Source organism: Colletes gigas, unplaced genomic scaffold, assembly GCF_013123115.1.
Source record: "Colletes gigas isolate AHSC1104 unplaced genomic scaffold, ASM1312311v1 Colletes_gigas_Sc00047, whole genome shotgun sequence".
In the NCBI taxonomy this organism is placed as follows: Eukaryota; Metazoa; Arthropoda; class Insecta; order Hymenoptera; family Colletidae; genus Colletes; species Colletes gigas.
This window is the reverse complement of record NW_025106676.1, coordinates 333,622-355,045: the sequence shown is the minus strand read 5'-3', so window position 1 is coordinate 355,045 and position 21,424 is coordinate 333,622. Positions and strand designations below refer to the sequence as shown.

The 21,424-nt window shown below is 37.4% G+C and overlaps 1 protein-coding gene across 1 annotated transcript in view; it reads right to left on the bottom strand.

Annotated features, from left to right (window-relative positions):
- LOC122403232 overlaps positions 1 to 21,424 on the bottom strand; it is a 317,776-nt gene that overhangs the window by 45,537 nt on the left and 250,815 nt on the right. The window contains exons 4-5 of the mRNA XM_043406617.1: positions 10,836 to 10,958; positions 8,198 to 8,386 (exon numbers count right to left, since the gene is read on the bottom strand). Of these exons, the coding sequence (XP_043262552.1) occupies positions 8,198 to 8,386; positions 10,836 to 10,958 (312 nt within the window). The remainder of the gene's footprint in view (positions 1 to 8,197; positions 8,387 to 10,835; positions 10,959 to 21,424) is intronic.

Genomic DNA, 21,424 nt, shown 5'->3' with positions numbered 1-21,424 from the left:
TGAATATCACGGAAAGCAACGATGGGGCTCGAAAGTGAAACGATGATTTTGACGAGGAAAATTACAAGGATTGAAATAGTCTAGGAAATACGCGAAACGCCGATTGTTCTATCGAACGTTTCATAATGCGCGACGGAAATGTCCACGTTCCCGATCCAGATGGAAAATTATCCGACGCAGCGACATAATACGGTATCGCGATTTGCGTAATGTTCGAATATTGTTTCACAGATTATTATTATTACAATCGCTCGAAGAGTTTAAATGGATCGGCCTAGCAATCTTTAAGTCCCCACGTGTTTACAATTGAAAGCCTGTATCGGTTATCGAGTTAAATTCAATGAAAGTCCAGCATTCTCTACGCGTGATCTACGATCAAAATTACTTTTATGCGTTTCACTGGATGATACGTTATTTGCACGACGCACAGTGATTCATTTCCCGAAAACGTGAACAAAATTAAGAAGAAAACGTTTGTAATTCATGAAATCAAATTAATGCTATTAACAGATAAGGTATCTGTGCATATTTTACTGCTAATTTTAATGTTTTAGTGACAACCATTTTGAAGATATTCCAATTCAAAATGGGTCATCATGATTTAGGAAGTAATTTTGAAGCTGATGTACAAATTACCATGTTTGTCTATCAAAGCAAGTATTATATATTATAATAAAGTATCGTATAAGCTATAATTTACTTAAAATTAGAACACTCTTATAGCTTTTACCAGCCAGGAAAATTGAAATACATATTTTTTGTACACCTTGAGGCAAAAAGTTTGTTATCAATCGAGATCAAGCACTGATTCTTTCTGTTAAATGAATCTTAGACCTTACTAATGAAATTACTAATGAAGTGTATCATAAATTTAGAGATAAATAATAGTGAATAATTGTTACGTTGCAATGTAAGACTCTTCGTCCGATGAAATTGATGAATAGATAAATGTTTTATGTTTTTTTTTTTTTTCAAATTGGCTTGTATTTATAATGCTTGCGATTGTGATTATAATTAGAAATACAATATTTAACATCAAAATCTTACATTGTTCATTTCTTAAAATCATTCTAATACAAACATTCAAGCAACTGGTGTTACCACCAAAATCCGAATGAAATTAAAATTTTCAACTTCTTTAAAAGTCTGTTTTGATTCTACATTCTTAAATGTATAATCTAATGAAGTGGCGGCTTACACAAAATGTTGTAAGTCATTAAAGATATTTTGAAAAAGATTTAGAAAAGAGAAGAGGTCCTTTACGATTTCCTGATATTAAAATCACGTGAAATCTGTAACATTTATTGATAATAATACACTATCTATTGAATTCTAAATCAATTGAGAAAACTGTGTATCTTTAAGATGAAATACCCTCTACAGGGATGGTTCTACAAGGGTTGTTTTCCTATTTAAAAAATGACGCCAAAATCATATTCTAGGGGTCAAACAACCCCTGATATTAACCTATTTGTAATAAATAACGTATAACTAATAAAGATATGAATTTTGTCCACGTATTCAGGAAAATGAACTACTGTGCGACGTGTCGATATTGAAATAGAAATTTCTTTGCCAAACGAGACGAAGCATTGTAAGGAAAATAATTAACTTACTGCGTTAATATAACAGTATACAAACACAATAAAATCTTGTTGAACGATTCGGCATCTAAAATGATTTTAGAAATTTCAAACAAAGCAATTCAATATTCTACGCGATGAATTTTCGCGTTCCAATTCTCTGCACTCTTGTCGCGTCGTTGGTTTTGTTAAACCATTATCGTGTTTTCTATTTTTTGTTATACGCTGCTTCATCAATATATGTGGGTACACAATACCACCGTGCACGTGACATCAATTTCACGTGATTTTGGTTCTTTTATTTGCTTTCTGTGCACGGTATTTCACCGGTAGCGAAATAAAGAACGCTTTGTCGGGTTGGAAATCTATTAGACACCTATCGCCTAGCTATTTTGTTCGAAACCATAAAACGTGAACCGTAATATATTACTCGGTGCACGGTAGGTTTCCCACGACTGTAATTTCCGTTCGTACCTTGCAGGAAATAATAAATTTAAAGATCGACCGGCGAGTTAATATTCAGATTGCTCGAATGTAAATTTTCGAATCGACCGAAACGCAAGACGGATCAGTTACGCGCATCGCGAAAGTTAAATTAACTTGCCAGATGCAGTTGAGGACAAAAGTAAGTGGACAGATGATGAAATTTAATTACTGTAGCATTATAATTACAGGTTCAAGCTTTATTTAACATTTATTTTTATAATATATATATAATATTTATTAAATAACATTTAAAATAAATATTAACAATCGGTGTAAACCAAAATTAAATTTAAAAATGAACCAATTTCAGAGAGACAGAAGTAAATGGACACTCAGTTGATATATTATTACGAGACAAGAAATGTACACAAATATTATACGAAGGTCGTGTTTACACACAGCGGTATCGAACAAATTTTCCAGTACTTATTCAGGCTTCGTACAAGTAAGATTAAGCTTTGAAAAATATAAAAATGCCAAAAACAGCAGAAATTTCATATCAAATCCGTAATTTAATTCTTTCGGACTGCCGTAATAAGTTAAGTTACCGTGTTATGGTCCAGAAGTATAAAATATCAAAGAGTGCACCGAAAAAAATATTTAGTACATACAGTGGCTCACGAAAGTATTCGAACGCTTACATATGCAAACTTGAATGGCCGATATAATGTACATTAAAGTAATTTGCTGAAACAAGTAGATATCAATTTGAAAATAGAAGTCTTAAGATTATGCCAGTAAAATTTGAAAAAGATTCAACAACGTAAGTAGGAGTTATGATACATTTATTAGAAACACGCATGGTAAGTGACTCACAAAAGTATTTGAACGCTACATGTATTATTAAATTATTTAATATTAATATTTTGTTGGACCACCTTTAGCAGCTATAATGTCTCTTAGCCGACGTTCCATACTATAAACCAATGATTTTGTAAAACTACACTCAATGGAGTTTCATATTTCTATAATTTTATTTTTCAGTGTTTGCTTTGATGGTATTTGAAATTTATTTAACCTTTTTCCGATTTCTACCCATAAATTTTACGTTTGGACTTTGCGGTGCAGTAATTAACATGTGTGGTGTGTTATATACGATCCATTCTTTTACAATTCTAGAAGTATGCTTCGGATCATTATCTTGTTGGAAGTGGAAATCTGCCAATAATCCTAGTTTACGGGCACTTTCTTTAAGATTATTCTTTAAAATATTTAAATACTTATATTTATCAAGTATTCCGTCAATAAATATTAAATTTCCGGTGCCACTGGCAGCCATACACCCCCATACTATGACCGATCCACCTCCATGTTTCACTGTTTGATGTAAATGTCGAATTTCCAATTCTGTATTTGGTTTTCCCCACACATAATTTTGACCATCTGAGCCAAAAATATTAAACTTTGACTCGTCCAAAAAGATGACTATATCCCAAAAAGAATTATCTTTATTGATGTAGGTTTTCGCAAAAGTCAATCTTTTTTTACGATTTACTGCATTAATATATGGCTTCTTTCGCGGTACTCTGCCATGAAAATCATTGTTTCGTAAGATTCGTCGACATAATTCCGGGTGAACTTCTTTATGAAACATATCAGCTACCATATTTGCGAGTTGAGGAGCGGATATAGTAGGATTCTCTTTTAATTCGCGAATGATAACTTTCTCCTCTCTTCCAGTCAATTTCTTTTGTCGACCTGATCGAGCTTTGTTTGCAAGTGTTCCCTCATTCTTTGACTTTTTTATGATGTAATGTATTGTAGACTTACTTCTATTCACAATCCCGGTAATATCGTTATACGATTTGCCGTCCTCATGCAATCGTAATATTATTTCTCTTTCACACGTTTTGGTTTCAGACTTTTTGGTGTTCATTTTAAATACTATTGTGCATATTTTTACGTTACTGTTACTGAAACGATATCCTAACATCAAGTGAACGTACCAATATTTTCATTTAACAATGTTCACATTCGGTGCAAAGGAAAATGAAAAACTATCAACAATGTTACAGTGTTCGAATACTTTTGTGAGTCGCTTACCATGCGTGTTTCTAATAAATGTATCATAACTCCTCTTTACGTAGTTGAATCCATTTCAAATTTTACTGGCATAATCTTAAGACTCCCTTTTCCTATTGGCATCTACTTGTTTCAGCAAATTGCTTTAATGTACATTATTTCGGCCATTCAAGTTTGCATATGTAAGCGTTCGAATACTTTCGTGAGCCACTGTATACTGTAGAGGATTTAAGACGCTCTGGACAAAAACGTTGTACTACCACACACGAAGACCATCGAATTGTTCGAGACTCTCGACGAGAGCCAACGATCTCCTCACGGGAGATTTTAGATGCATTAGGATCAAACGTGTCAACAAAAACAATAAAGCGAAGATTGCACGAAGTGGAACTAAAATCTTGTAGGGCATGGCGTAAACCTCACATTAATAAAAAGAACATGAAAAAACGTTTAATTTTTGCTAAAAAGTATGTTAATATGTCATAATATGTGAAAAAGATAGTATGGTCTGATGAATCAAAATTTGTAATGCGACAATTGAAGAAAAAGCAAAATGTCTCGAGAAAGAAAAATGAAACATACAAGAAATTATTTATCACACCAATGGTTAAATTTGAAGGTGGCTCATTAATGATATGGGGTTGTTTTTCATGGCATGGGATTGGAACCTTAGTACCGATTGATGGTATTATGAATGCTGATAATTATATTAGCGTAATCAACGAAAGTTTGGAAGAGGCAACAATAAAAATGAATTTGAAAGAAGAATTTATTTTTCAACATGATCCGAAACATGTTACCAAAAAGAGTATGAAATTGTTTAATGATTCGGATATTAAGTTACTCGAATGGCCAACACAAAGTCCTGACTCGAATCCGATAGAGAATTTGTGGTGTGTAGAATTTGGATACCAAACTTCCTTCGGACAAGCGAACGGTTAAAATGGAATTTTTTAATAATTTAAAATCAGCATTCGGCACGATTGACAAAGATTACATAGAAAATCTTGTAAACAGTATGCCGCGACGGCTAGAGGTGTAATTGCGGCAAAAGGTGGCAATACAAATATTAACTAGTAGTTATTGGTAGTGTCCACTTACTTCTGTCTCTCTGTCATTGTTTGACTTTTCGTTTAAATCAAATTTGGGTTTACACCGATCGTTAATATTTATTTTAATTGGTATTTAAATAATCTATATACTATAAGGATGAATATTAAATAAAGCTTAAGCATGCAATTGCAAGACTATATTGGTTAAATTTCATTGATATCCTATTTTATCATCTGTCCAGTTACTTTCGTCCCTGACTATATATTCGTTCTTTTTAACATTCGCGAATTTAATGAAATTTACGGTTCTGAGAATCGAGACCAACAGGAGCTTCTTTCTTTAAATTACCAATAAGTAGCCAATCTGAAACAATTTCTATTTGATTAAATATCTTTTTAAGAATAACGATAAATGTCTTGAACGAAACTTGAGTGATCAAAATGGCCACAGCATTGAGACGATTAATCAAGTTCATCGCATTGTCGGGAAAATAGAACGCGGAAACCCAATCTCATACGTACACAAATTGCGACCGCGTACTGGCAGCGTAAGGAAACCTATTAGTAAATGTTGTGCAGTGTAGCCTCAGGTGCGCCTATTTGCGCACGGTAATATCAACTCTCCGTTGCACTAAATTCTAAAGCATAACTACGACATCGGAAGCACAACCGGGCAATAAACAATTACGAGAGATAAGGAAATGTAATTGAAACTACCTAATAATCTACACGGTTCGACGAACCGTGAAGTTCTCAGAAGCGTGAATCGATGAACTTTTTCGACGCGATCGGGTCGTGAAATTGAAAATTTATCGTTAATCGGCTCCTATCTATCTCGAGGTTAACCCCTTAACCCCTCTTTAATTTGATCTAAATTTCTTTGTACAAGGAATGGTCACGAAAAAGAATAGATTTGTTTTACGACTACTTTGTGAATATAAAAATGTATTGATTTTAATTTATAAGGTTTGATGACGAATGAGTAGCCTTGTGATTGCGAAACTTGCATCAAGAATGGTAAGTGATCGAAGGTACAATAAAACAATCGTTTAGAATTGCTTCGAAAACGAAAGTTCCATTATTCCGGTAAGCGTGACGTTCATATTATTTAATTCTCATACCGCATGTTCAACTAAACGAATGTTTAAATGTTTAAATCTCGCCCATAGACAGACCCCAGGGAAAATGAATACGATATCGTTACGAGCTTTCATTGAGTTTAACCTACGGTTCCGGTTAAATTAATCTCGCACAAAATTAATTAGTCGTCGTTTTGATAAATTAATACGCGACTCCGTGTAAAACGTACACGGTGTACCTCGAGTGCACATCGAATTTTACGAAGTTCGCGAGCTAGAAACGCAGAGATGCATCCTTCATTCATTGGCTCGACCCGTCTGAGGGCATGACTTACAAGCTAAATAGACCGTAATGATATTCGACTGGTTAAAAAATAAATTAACAGCTTTAAACGTGGCCCCGTCCTCCGTCCTGCATTCTATCATTTTTACGTTAATATTCGTGACATTGTTTGTATTCTAAAACTTGACATCTTGCGTCACATTAACAACCACTGAAACTGATATTACAACTATTTCTCCAGGTTTCGTCCCACTCTGCGGAGCATGATTATAACACACAATTTTCGAGAGTTTCGGAGTATTAATTAATGATTTTTATATATTATTCAGACTAAAATGAAATTATACTAATGAAAAAAGGACGAACATAACATTTGTTTGAGAGAAACTATAAGAATGACGTAAGTATTTTACGGATGTAGAACTATAGCACCAATGCAATTATAAGGTAATGACAATATTATTAGGTCGTCCCATATGTTTGTTTTGTATTAAATCACATCACTTATCGCTCTAGACTAAATACTCTTAATTCACATAGTTATCTCGATCAAAATACTACTGATTCATATGAAACCTTTACCGCAGCAGAAACAATAAAAGAGTTTCAAATGAATGTCCCGAAGTAAAGAGCAGTTAGTTTCAATCGTTACGCATATTACATGTTCTTCATCTACTAAATCTTCTGTAACTTTGTCATTTTTGCGAATTTTACTTCAATATTTTAGAGGGGCATTCTTAAAACCCCAAGCACTGAAAAGAGATAAAAAAAATTTTCGACTTTTTCAATTCGTCACAGTGGTTTCCTCCCTTAAAACAATATTTTAAATATATTACGAAAAATACACTTACAGTTTAATTAGAATGAAAATGGTGCTAAGTCATAGCAAACATATTGGAGATATATGTATACTGAATTATAACAATATTGTGAAAGAACAATGGAATAAGGACTCGAATTAAAAGAACAAAAATATACAACTTTATAAAATGGAAGTGACATTGGCAAAATGAGAAGAGTTCCCATACAACTTAATAATACATTTCTACCAGCCAATCTCTCAACACAACTTCGAAAAGAAAAAACTATAACATCTCACGAATACCTGATCCAAAAAAAAGTCTGAACAACCCTACTGCAACTATTGCAACAAATAAAAAATAAATACGACATAAAACCTGATACAGCTCTATCGAATCAGAAACGAATAGAAAAGACTTTTAAATACCCGAAGGAAATAAGCATCTACGACAAAATATAGTTAACAACATTCAGAAATCCATCACTAATGGCGCCGTACAATACAACGTAAAACCCTAAAAAAGAAGAAGATTTGGACCGATTGCATAATGAAAGTTCATTGTTTACACTTCTTCACGTTCTACAATTTCTTTGAATGTTTCATTTCGACAATAAAAATCTGAAAAATGTCAGTGGTGCTATCGTGCTCCGCAGCGTACACGGTAAATTTGTTTTGTTAACGGGAAAAGTTAAAATTGTAATTAGAGATAGCCCGGGGGGCAGTAGCGAAAAATGGGAAATCTTGTTGGTGGGTAGAAAATGCAGGAGGGCGAACGGGGGCGGCCGACTGCCTGATGGTCGAACGAATAAACATCGACTAACGACTAGTGAACAACACAACAAGAAGGATGGACGTTTTAAAGGTGTACGGATGTGCTTTTTGCGACTCACATGGGAAGCTGACCGGAGGATGAGTCTGGGCGTTGTGCGCGTTGTGAGGGAGCCTGGGGGTCGCGGCGCGTTGTCTGCAAAAGCAGAGAACTGCCGCCGTGACCAGGCCCGCTACGCTCAGTATCAGAAAAATTAGGGCGACCGCGAACCAGGTCGTCTGCATGCCCAGGATCGTAGACACCTCGGAGTCTGGAACAGAAAAGCAAACGAGGAAAAATATTGTTAGCGGGGTCTTTCAGCGTCTGTCAGCTGGCGCGAGGCTTTTTTCACGAACTCCGCGCATTAAGTTCAGCGTCGCGGGAACCCTTCGTCGCGAAATTGAAAAATTAACGACCAGTCGAAAAACGACGGGCCTTTTTTCATACCGTCGCCGGGACAATGCATTGTTCAACGTTCTTTCGCCTAAATGCGTTCGTTGATTTTATTTTTCCCTCGGTCGCGGAATACAATAGAAAAATATATTACAGTGCGATATAGTGTGATTTTTGACTATTCAAATAAACTGGTATCTTGCAATCGGTTTTAAATAAAACTACGAAACTTTTTTCGGAATTCGCCCAAACGGGGGCTGCAAATTTTTATTATAGCCACGATTTCCTGGTTTCTTGCGTTTCACAATTTTTTCCAAGCGCTATGTTACGTTGACAGTTGCAAAATGTATTATAGAGACAAACACTTTTTGTACCATGATTTTTGACAGGGATTAAAATTCTTCATACATCTCGTACATTGAATCAGGAGTTTGTCTCGAATCTATAAAACCAATTTCTTACTTAAAGTGACATTTTAATCTTCCACCCCTTAAACACAAAATAAATCATTAGCAATAGAAACATGCAATTTATTTAAAATAATTCGTCTTGAAGAAAACTAAATAAAAATAGAGTTGATAGATCCGAAAAGCGTAATACGAAATAAATTATTAGGTAGAAATGTGCAACTTACAGTATCGAAAATAACAGAAAAAAAAAATATTACTTTCTCGATCCGGTGGCAGCAATTTGGAGTCCTTTTCTCGCGAGTAACTTTCGGGCGTCGCGATTAAAATAGCAATGGCAGTTCAACTTCCTGCCAGGTGCCAAGTAAACTGACAACGGAAGAGAATTAATTCCCCGAGGCGTTGTACAATGTGTTCCCACCGCGAGACCAACACAGAAACCACCCTCTGAGACGGTGCACGCAGTTTCGTTGAATCGGGAGATCGATAGAGCGCGGCATACTTTGCTTTTTATCATTAGGGGCCGCGACATGCTATGGTATCGCAAAAAGGACAAAAAGTTGAGCCGGGGAACACAGGTGCTTCAGCGATACTGCTGTGACTCGACGTTTGAGCGAAGTATAATTCACGAGGGAAATGAGAAACGAATAAACCTTGCGGATGAAATATCTACAAAGTTTATTCCGTGACACCCCGACAGTAATTTTCAATCGTTGACACAGATAGTCAAGATGGTGAAAGGTTCAAAGATACGTGAGTCTCCGCATATTTAGATTTACGTCATTATTATTAATAGTTTTCTTGTAGTAACATTTTTTTTTAATGAAATCATATATTTTTTATTGCCTCGATCGATGCATTTTGATATTCTTTACGAAAAAGTATTAAACTATTTACGCTAAAAAATCATTAGTTTTAGAGATATTTTAATTTCAATATTTGTCGTGAATCGTGAATATTGTCAATATTATCAATTGAATACACGTTACATAACACTTTCTGCATCATAGCACTATCACACTTGCCCTATTTAATTCTAGTTTCGTTTACGATGTTAGTCAACGACGTTATGAAATGTAAACATCTGGGAATAGTTCAACTTGAAAAATAATAGTAATAAAATAACACCAGATATATTATATAATCTATCGACTCAGAAAATGTCGTGATGTAAATGGTCACACTGAATCTTTTTAAAAATAAAATCAGTACAACGTTAATACATTTTTCTAAGTATCCATGAGCTCTGCTTCATAGATAAATTTCAATGAAATACGCTCACTATTGTAGGAAATATGGTAGTTTGAAAATTGTTTGACGCTTTGCGGAAATGTTTAATAAAGGAATCATGATTTCTTAAAATCAAAATTAAAATATTTCTTAAACTGATGATTTTTTAGCATAATACTTTTGTGTAAAGAATGTCAAGGTGCATCGACAGATGTAATAAAAAATGTATGATTCCATTTTAAAAATATACATACGGATATACTGTTCGTAGTATTATATCTGGCTAATATACTAACTAGCTAAACATATGTGTATATGTATTTCTTTTCATTGTTTACGCATCCTGTAATATTTACTCACATGTTTACCTATATAAATAGGTATCAAATAAAGTGTGGTTTTATATTTTCGACTGGCTTAATTAAAATAAAATGCATCTTTGCTTAACATTAATAATGACAATATGTGGTAACCCTGTATATTAAGCTCGACTAAAGAATATAATGAAAATAACGAAAAGTTTTACATATTAATGCATCCCACGAATTGGACAATATTCTAGCTGCACCGTGAGATTCGATTACAAAGTCAATTTGCCCGCGGCGTATTTGGTTTGAAATATGAATGTAGTCTGGTCGCAGACGGGGGTACGGGGCACTCCTAAATGAATCGCTGGTAATTAGAACTTACTGGCACAGAGGTTCGAGGTGGCCTCGTCAGAACCGTCGCCGCAGTGATTCACCCCGTCGCAAATAAGGTCCGTTTCGATGCAGAACTCGTTCTGGGTGCACCGGAAGTCTTTGCAGGTGTGTTCTGAAAAAAAGAGAAAATGAAATTTGGGATTGAAAGCGGCACAATAAGGGCGGGAAGACTGGAAAGGTATCGGGGACAAGTGCATTAGCCTTGCGAAGGGGTTACGCACCCCTCGAGTCGAGGGCTCTCCGACAGGTGTCGAGGCTTTAACGACAATCTAGTTTCGAAACACGAGCCACACTTTTCGGCCACGAGATCCCACCGATGATTTTCGTTGCGTTCCCGCCGTGCTTTTTCGTTATTATTTTTCCTTCGATCGCGTGCTCGAATATTGGGATAGGTTAACGGGGTGTCTTCTATAGTAAACCGCTAAAAAATTTGATTTGTTTTTGCATCTTTTTAAAGGATATAGAAATATACGTGCAAAAGAGTATCATCGAACTGTTAAAATTAACGCTAGACCTACTGGCACTTCACATATACCCATTCTTACCATGACCGATCAAATGACTTTCTTTTTCTCTTTTACGAGGCAACGTACTTCTAATTTTTCCATTATATGTATAGAAAGTTGTGTTTTGATGTTTATTCCTAAGATATCCTTCTCTGTTGTGTTAACAAAATTTTTTAATTTTCATCGGATAAAAGATAAAACGCCCTTGAAAATGAATTTTGTTCCAAGTCTATACCGTAGTTAGTTCTAGAGAGAACAACTATTTAACACGAGATTTACAGGCATTGATCGCACATATATTTATTGATTCCTGTCATGTTGACGATTACCTTAAAATACGATTCTTCTTTTAACTGGAATATGTATTCATGTCATTGCATCAATCAAATTCAACATAAGTTGTTAGAAAATATTATTAAATATGAAATCTGACATCCGTCAAATTGACGACTTCCGTAAATCTAGTGTTAAGAAAAAGTGCTGACTAGTAATTACGCAAACATCCTTTATTTAAATTCAGTTTCAATTAAATAAAAAATTTATAGTCAAATTTTGTAGTACACTAGTCGTACGATCAATAGGAATTACTAAAACTTCTCTGGGTATGTAAAGTCAAAATAAATGTTAAAATAAACATAGAAAACAACATATATAATAATAGTTGATATGGTCATCGGATAGGGGATGAAATGCTCTTTAAAACGAGCGTTCGTATAAGCCGATAGCTTCATTAGTTCCGGAGATATAGCGATTTTAGTTTCGCGTCGATCGGATGGCTAGTTAGGGTTTGTTTACGTTTCATTGTGCTCGCGAGTTCATTCATCTCGCGCGCGCGAAAATAGTAAACAGTGCGTAGTAAATTCTTGGAAATACTACGCCGAAACTGGGTCACGACAGTCAGGTACGCGGGCTAGGTCAGCGCCACGCACGTAAGACAAAGAGCTCCGACTCCGCAGACGTAGACAGAGACAGTCGAATTAAAAAAATTACCATTTACATAAATTACGATATCTCCGAAACGGAAAGTCCGATCGTCAAAAACCAAAAACCATTTTAAAGGGGAAGGTTTACCGCTTCCAACGATGGCTCAATTATACCGAAAACATGAGTAGTTTCGGAACTGTACCCGTGTAAAGTTTAACTATTTTTAATACACGTTGTTAAACTGTTCTAAGACAGTAGAAACTGTAGATTCTCTCCTTTCATCTTTGCTATACATACATATGTAGCAACGATTTGAATATTCGCGCAATTAGAATAGAAATGCGTGCGCGCGCGCGAGAGAAGGAAAGAAAGAGAGAGCGTGTGCGCGAGGTGTATAAATAATCCGCGAGCGAGCGGGCTTCTTCTTCTTCTTCCTGTTTTCTCCTCGCTTCGGCAGTCGATTGTATCAATAAAATATTTTAGTATTTTGTTAAAACGCACCTCGACAATTATCAGAAGTGGGATTGGTCCACGTAAATCGAAATTGCGAGTGAGAGTCGTGAACTGATTTAAATCGAATTGACTAAATCACGTAGTTTGAATTATTCGCGAGCACGTGGCGAAATTTTATCGGGCAGTCATTATTGGAACGTTCGGGAATTCGGAGCGCGAAGTGCAGTGGACAAGTTTTCGGTGTCTAAGTTGGAGCACAGACAGGCGTTGGAGCGCGAAATACTGTTGTGTGCGGAATTTTGAAGGAAAAAGGACATATACGGCTGAGTGAGCGTATACGTATACCATTTTCTCGAAATGATGGCCAACGAGGGACGAGACGAAGAGGAAAGGCATTTTCGCGATGTGACGAGTGTACTGCCGACGTTCGATCCGGTGAAAAACGATCTCACCATCGAGGAATGGATGGAAAAGATCGAGGAATACGGCGACCTTTATAAATGGGATGAAATAGCGATTCGACATCATGCCCTTGCCCAATTAACAGGTGTAGCCCGGAAATGGAGAGATAGCCTGCCAAGCATTCAACGCTCGTGGCCACAATGGAAGGAGCTCTTGCGAGGAAACTTCCCGTCGGACCAGAGTATGGTGAGTGTAAGAATGGAAGCTCAAAATTATAAGAAGAGGCCTAACCAAGATATGATCGAATATTTTTATGAGAAGCTTGCTAAATGTACTCGAGCTGGAATGGGCGATCGTGAGGCGATCGAATGGATCGTCGACGGTCTGAACAGCCCGCGAATTAGGGATTTTTTGGGCCCGTTAAGTCGTTATAGCCGACCGAGCGAACTCCTGGCCGATTTACGGCAGTCAAATTTGAGTTTCAAGGAGATACCAACGGTCCTTGAAAGACGACATGTAAACAGATCGCCACATTCCAGCACGCAGTTAACTTGTTTCGCCTGTAAACAAACAGGGCATACAGCGCGTGCCTGTCCGAGGCCGAGACCGTTGCCAACGTGTTTCAAATGTGGCCAGAGCGGGCACATGTCACGGTCATGCCAGGCGAGTATCTCTCGAGATCAACAAAGAATGTCAACACGATCCACAGCAGCGACGACAACCACGGCAGCACGAGGCGAGACTGCCCAAGTTCTGCACGTTACTATCGACACGCATCAAAAATATTTCAAGGACGCTTTGCTGAACGGCCATCCGGTCAAGTGTTATCTCGATTTGGGGAGTAGTGTGGTGACATTGCGGCAAGACGTGGCTAACGAACTTGGTTTAACTTACCATGAGACATTTTTAAACAGTTTTATAGGGTACGGTGAAGGCAGAGTCCAACCGGTGGGCGTATTAACGGCAACCATCAGCATCGAAGGTGTTGCGGTACGAACTGAAATTCACGTGGTGCCAAAAGGAAGTCAAGCCGTGCCACTGTTGGTAGGACATCCTTACACCGAGCATCCCGAGGTCGTCATCGTGAGCCGCAGCGGCGAGTTGAGAGTGATGACCACTTTTGACAAACCAGGGGATGACGTAACACAGTTCAATGAAAAAACCACATTCCGAGCCGACAAACAGTATGTAATTCCAAATAATTATCTGGGTCATATTGTTGTAGTAGGTCATGTACCAAACGAGCAGATGTGTATCGAGGGTGGCCTACGGGAGGTAGGCCCCATAATACCTAGATGCGTCGTCGCCACGGGCGAGAAAGGACAGACCGTTCTACCTGTCCTAAATGTGACCGGTCAGCGAGTAACGATCCAGCCAGGCGACATCATCACCCGTGGGGAAGTCTGCGAGGAGCGAGCTCTTGAGCGAGAGATCAACGACGAGCCGATTACCGAGGATCGAGTTGACACAGACTTAGAGGGAGAAGAGAAGGACGATCTACTGCGTGTGCTCAATAAGAACCGTGACCTTGTTGCGAATACGATGAAACAGCTAGGTAGAACAGATAGGGCGACAATGCGAATAGAACTTGCGACGGACAAACCTGTAGTTTATAGACCGTATCGTATGCCCTATCACGAAAGACAACAATTGAAAGACATGATTAATGATTTACAGACGGCGGATGTCATAGAAAATAGTAATTCTCCCTTTGCCAGTCCGGTTTTATTAGTACGAAAAAAGAACGGCGAAATGCGGATGTGCGTCGATTATCGTGCAATTAATAAGGCGACCGTTAAAGATAAGTATCCATTGCCGCGCGTGGATGATCAGTTGGATAGACTACACGGGCAAAAATATTATACGAGTATAGATCTTTTTAGCGGTTATTATCAAGTGCCGGTAGAACCAGGGTCGCGAGAAAAAACAGCTTTTATAACACCAGACGGACATCACCAATTTAAAAGGATGCCCTTCGGCCTATGTAACGCGCCCGCGGTATTTCAGCGGTTGATAAATACTATCCTAGGTTCTCTGCGTAATGATATAGCTATGACTTACTTAGATGACGTCATTATACCGAGTATGACTGTAGAGGAGGGCTTGAATCGTCTAGTACAAATTTTCGAAGTTTTTAGAGACGCGGGATTAACCATAAACCTAAAAAAATGTCATTTCCTTAAATTAAGAGTAGAATATTTGGGGTTTGAAGTATCAGTTTTAGGTATACGACCAAGCGAACGAAAGGTGCAGAGTGTCAAATCATTCCCAATGCCAAAGACGATCCGCGACGTGAGAAGTTTCGTGGGGTTAGCAAGCTACTTCCGACGATTTGTCAAAAACTTTGCGCTTATAGTAAAACCTTTAACCGACTTATTAAGAAAGGAAACGAAATTTCATTGGGATGCAGAGCAAAATAACGCGTTCGAAACGATTAAAAATTTGTTAATGTCAAAACCCTTGCTTGTCATATATAACCATACCGCAGATACAGAAGTTCATACAGACGCGTGTGCTTTAGGACTAGGTGCAGTACTTTTACAAAGACAAAATGGAAAAATTTGGCAACCCGTGTGCTATTACAGTCGTAAAACAACGCCTGAAGAGGCAAAATACCATTCGTTTGAACTAGAAGCCTTAGCCATCGTTTGTGCGCTGGAAAGATTTCGCGTATATCTGATAGGAATCCACTTTGTAATAAAAACAGATTGCAATAGCCTTAAAATGCTAGGTACCAAAAGGGATTTAAACCCGCGAGTGGGAAGATGGTTTGTAAAATTGTCCGAGTTTGATTATGAGATCGAATATCACACCGCGAAACGGAATGAGCTAGCAGACACGCTAAGTAGGAATCCGGTCGAAGAGAGCGAAGATATGGAAGTCACGGGACTTCCCGTTCTAGGAATAAAAATTGGCACAGATTGGGTAGCGGCGATGCAGAGAGCAGATCCGGAAATATTAAGTCTGCGCGATAGATTAGAAGCAGGGGAAGCGCAAGCTCACGAAAAATTCACAATGTACAATGCGCGCGTTTATAAAATTACCAAAGGCCGATGGCGATTATATGTACCGAGCGACCTACGTTATGAAATAATATCCGAAGCGCACCATTCAGTGGCACATTTAGGCATCGATAAGACTTTAGAAAAGGCCAAGGAAGAATATTATTTCCCGAAGATGCGTGATTTTGTTACCAAATACGTGAATCGATGCGTAACATGTTTATATTCTAAGGTCCCCACAGGGAAAAAGCCCGGATTTTTGCACCCGTTAGACAAAGGTAGTGCTCCGTTTCAAACTATCCATATCGACCATTTAGGGCCGTTACCGACGACGGAATGTGACAATAAATATGTAGCTGTGATTATATGCGGATACAGCAAGTATGTAGTGTTAAGGGCAACAAAAGATGTAGGGACGAGATCTACCTTGGCGTTCATCCGAGATTTTATGTCACACTACGGTAGGCCCAAACGTATCGTCAGTGATCGAGGGACAGCGTTTACCGCGAGGGAGTTTGAAAAATTTTGCCAGGATCACGGGATCCAACACATAAAGGTAGCTACAGGCACACCGCGTGCGAACGGGCAAGTCGAGCGGACGAACAGCGTTATACTAAATAGCCTAACTGCGATGACGCACGAAATCAATGGTGAAGACTGGGATAAAAAATTGTACGATGTGCAATGGCATCAATAGCAGTAGGCATAAAGTTACGCGAAAAACACCGTATGAAATTGTTTTTACCAATAAAGCCCCGGGATGGCACGAAAGCGAGCTCACCCAAGAGATTCGGGAGATTAACGCGCAATTTGGAGTAACAGAGACGAGCGAAGATGTTAGCGAATTATTAAAGAAAAACGAAAACGCGCTTAGCAGACAATTTAACAAAAAACGGGCCAAAGCGAGGGAATACCAAGTAAACGATCTAGTCCTTATAAGAAGCGAAACGCCAGCATCAGGTGAAAGTCGCAAATTGTCACCCAAATATCGAGGACCGTACGAAATCGAAAGGGTACTCGGAAACGACCGCTATGTTGTGCGAGACATTGAGGGCGAAAAACAGAGCGCCAGAACTTATCAGGGAGTGGTGGCGGTAGACCGACTAAAATTCATAGTACGAGCGGGAGAATACGCGAATCGCGCGCAGACACGTTCGAGAAGAGCACCCGAAAAACAGATAGTCGTAGAACATGTAGATGAAATGTAATACCTTACTCGAAAAAGGTGTTGATCATGTATGCGTCTGATGTAACGAAGCGAGAGGAGAAGACTGTCGACGAGGACGTCGAACGAGCAGGATGGCCGAATTGTAGCAACGATTTGAATATTCGCGCAATTAGAAAAGAAATGCGTGCGCGCGCGCGAGAGAAGGAAAGAAAGAGAGAGCGTGTGCGCGAGGTGTATAAATAATCCGCGAGCGAGCGGGTTTCTTCTTCTTCTTCTTCCTGTTTTCTCCTCGCTTCGGCAGTCGATTGTATCAATAAAATATTTTAGTATTTTGTTAAAACGCACCCCGACACATATATTTCCTATTTACATCGAAAGCTAACCAGAATTTAATACCAAATTTTGTCCAGTTCAAATATAAATCAACCCGTCGGATGACCGGTCGTGGTAAGCAAGACAGACTACATATTTTTTCAGAAAACAAACAATAAGAATAGAAATGAATATTCTAAAAATCATTATACGTATACTATAAGAAAATTCGTGAAGTTAAATGGTGGTAAAATAATATTGTAATTATTTGTTTTATAAATAGTGTAAATATTTGATTTGTTATACCAGTTTTCTCAAAACTATCTTTTCTGAATTGGCTTCCATGGTATCTCAAGATCTACTTGACCGATTTCGTTCAAATTTACCGTGTACCTTCAGTACCGCAATGAAATCAAAGTCATTATTTTTTATATCTTTTTTTAGCCTGCTAAAGTTAAAAACAACAACAAAAAAATAGATATTTCAATTTCAAAATGCTGCTATTTTTGTAAGTATCAATTATTTTCTCTCCTTTCGGTACCTGTTGTAGAAAAATGTACCCTGATTAAGAATCTTTTTCGTTTTTTTCAAGAACCGCTCGAATCGTGGAAACCGCGAGAACACTTTTACCACTAATTTTGACTATTTCTCGTTGAAAAAATTTGCAAATATTATTGAAAGAGTAACAAATATATAAAAAATACCAAAGAAAATAAGAAAAAGAACGCGTTCTACAGTAGAAAACCTCCTTAAAAACGTTATAAAAAGTTATATTGGAACACCGACACTGGTCCAACGAACGATCTCCGCCGAATTTAAGTTTCTTCCGACGACTGTAAGGAATTCGCCGTAAAACGGGGAATATATGCTGGCCAATTATTCTTGATCGAAAAAGCACGCGGATGATAGGAGCTATAACTTTGCCCGATCATAACAAAGTAGTCGATGAAGGAATGCGATGGAAGAGGGGCTAACGATCCCTTTCGTCCGCGATCACAGTTGTAACTCTCGGGGTTTGGTCTGGAATCGAAGGTAATAAAACGAGAAACGGAGGGTTAAAGGATTGGCGCGAGAGAAATGGCTCGACGGAAGCCAAAGAAAAAGCGTCGACCGTCGCGACGCCCGGAGAAGCGTAATTTTCTATAATTTAATAGTTGAAATTCTTTTCGCCTTTATCCTTTCCGTTCGCCCTTTCGCTCAGCCAGATTCGGAGGATTCTCGGAACGAGGACAAAGAGGAGGATGGGACTCCCGTCGTGATTAAAAGGGTCGGGGGTGATCTACGAATCTCTTAACATTTTGATAGAATGATTTATCGACAACGACTCAAGATAGAATGGTACTCGGAAAAGCCTGGGAATCGAAACTTGGGACCCCGTTGTTAATTACTCACTATTTTCTAAATTGTTTTTACGATTCGCGAGCAACGAACAACGCTCCCTTTTATTCCGTCGGCGTATAGAGATTTTTCCAATTAATTATACATTTAAATATGCTCGATATTTTTCTTCCTCCGCGTGGAATTGTTTGAATACGTTCGCGAAGGGGACTTTATCGTGGAACAAATAATAATTGAATACTTAAACTTACGAACTGAGGAGTCCTCGAAGAAGGATTGATCGGGTAACAGTTTTAAATAGAGGATGTTTAACGATCTCCTAAGAGTCGTTCGATCAACGATAATTAGATACACGTAAGAATACTGTTTAAATGTTAAAATGGCAATTTTTTAAAGGGAACAAGTAAGAAAACTTTTTGTTTTCCGCTTTGATAAATGAAAATAAACTCTGCTTGGAATTGCGTCAATATTGGCATCAATTAAGTCGGAATTGGTAGCTTTCGATGGCAATTACCTTAAAGCCTTCATATATTTCCCAGCGACTAGAAACTCCAAGTTCGGACGTGAATAGAATTTTCAGAAGGACTATATTTCACTGAGACTGCGATTGGACCAACGAAGGCCCGCAAGGGGCTCGTTGACTTTCTACAGGCTATTATGGAGTCCGGAACAGTGTGACTAGATCGAGCATAATTGAGTGCATAGAAAACGAAAAGAACAAAAGTTTAAAAGTCTAGTTAAAAATCTAGGAATTTTTAAATATTATTCCATCGACACGCGTGCAATAATTATACCATCGTTTTTCTCGCAAACGCTGTGGCATTGACGTTAGTAAATTTTTACATTTCATGAGTGAAATTTTCAGGAGTTATATATGGATAATATTAAAATTTTTTTCTTGCGTTATTGGGGAAATTACTAGAAAAATACACACGTGTCGTAAAACTCGTTTCCCGTCGGTAATATGTTAAGATATGTTGATATATGTAAATAATATGTGATGTATGAGTATGTATTATATAAACATAATTGTAATTTTAATTGCTCTCAAAGTACCTCCTTTTTAAAGCTTTGCTCTGTGCATAAGAATGTCTAAACATCGTGTTAGTTGCGATTTTCCATTGCAATGAATCTTTATTCTGTCGTTCCTTACATATTATTTCTATTGTACTCGAGTGTTTTTAAGAATAATAATATTTTTACGGAGTATGTTCCAAATTTCAGAGTTACGTTGCTAGAAAACATTCACGAAATCAACTTTGCTTCTATTATAATTTTGTTCTCGTAAAAGGTTATTTTTCAAAAAAATTGTCTTATTTGTAAATAACAATTGACAGAATACCGTTACCTTGCACACAAAGAATTTTAATAAATTGTCTATTTTACGAAAGAATACTGGTATTTAACTAAGTAGATATTAACTAATATTTTTATTTAACTATCATTCAAATATTGTTGAATATCATACACTGTCGCAACCGTAAATATCCTACAAGCGTGTTCCATCTGCAGTTTTCAATTTACGCTATTAAACGTCGTATTCTATTAATATCCCGCTGTCATCGTCCAAGTATTTATTGTCAATAGAAGTCCTGTGCAATCAATTCGTTTGAATGCAATTCATTCGTTCGTATTTCGATTAGTTTCCGCAGGGTAAGTTGATTTCCTTTCGAATTCGCTCATTCAAATAATAAATACCGGATCGCAGCAAGGAGTAATAAATAATAAGGAACTTCTCGGCACATCCATTCTTTTAATATAACGAAGAACCATATCACATTATACGAGTTGAAATACATTTGAAACGAACGTCTCACGCTATCCTTATAATTCGCAAACCGAACAAAATTTTAATAAACTACACAAGCCCGATTATATTTTTATTTTTTAAAGGACCTCTCTTAAGCTAGCAGGACCAAAGCAGCAGAATCACATCGGACCTAGTGGAATATTTAGTACTTATTTTGTACTAATTTGTATCACAAATAATAATTTTGTACCTCCTGCCGTTTTCAAAAAAATCGTGGCGCTGCTAGCTTAATATTAAGCTGGCAGGAGAAAAAGTTAAAATTAATGAAAATGAATAAATCAAAGCGGATACATTTAGTGCTGAATTTGTACTAATTTGTACCACCAAAAGAAATTTTGTACCTCTTACCGTTGTCAAGGAAATCGGAACGATGGCGAGTTTAACGTTAAGTTGGCAGGACCGAAAGTTAAAATTAATGAAAATGAATAAATCAAAGCGGATACATTTAGTGCTGAATTTGTACTAATTTGTACCATCAAAAGAAATTTTGTACCTGGTACCGTTGTCAAGAAAATCGAAACGATGCTAGTTTTACCTTAAACTAGATGGTGAAAATGTTAAAATTAATAAATATGAATAAATCAAAGTGGATACATTTAGTGCTGAATTTGTACTAATTTGAACCAACAAAAGAAATTTTGTACCTATTACCGTTGCCAAGGA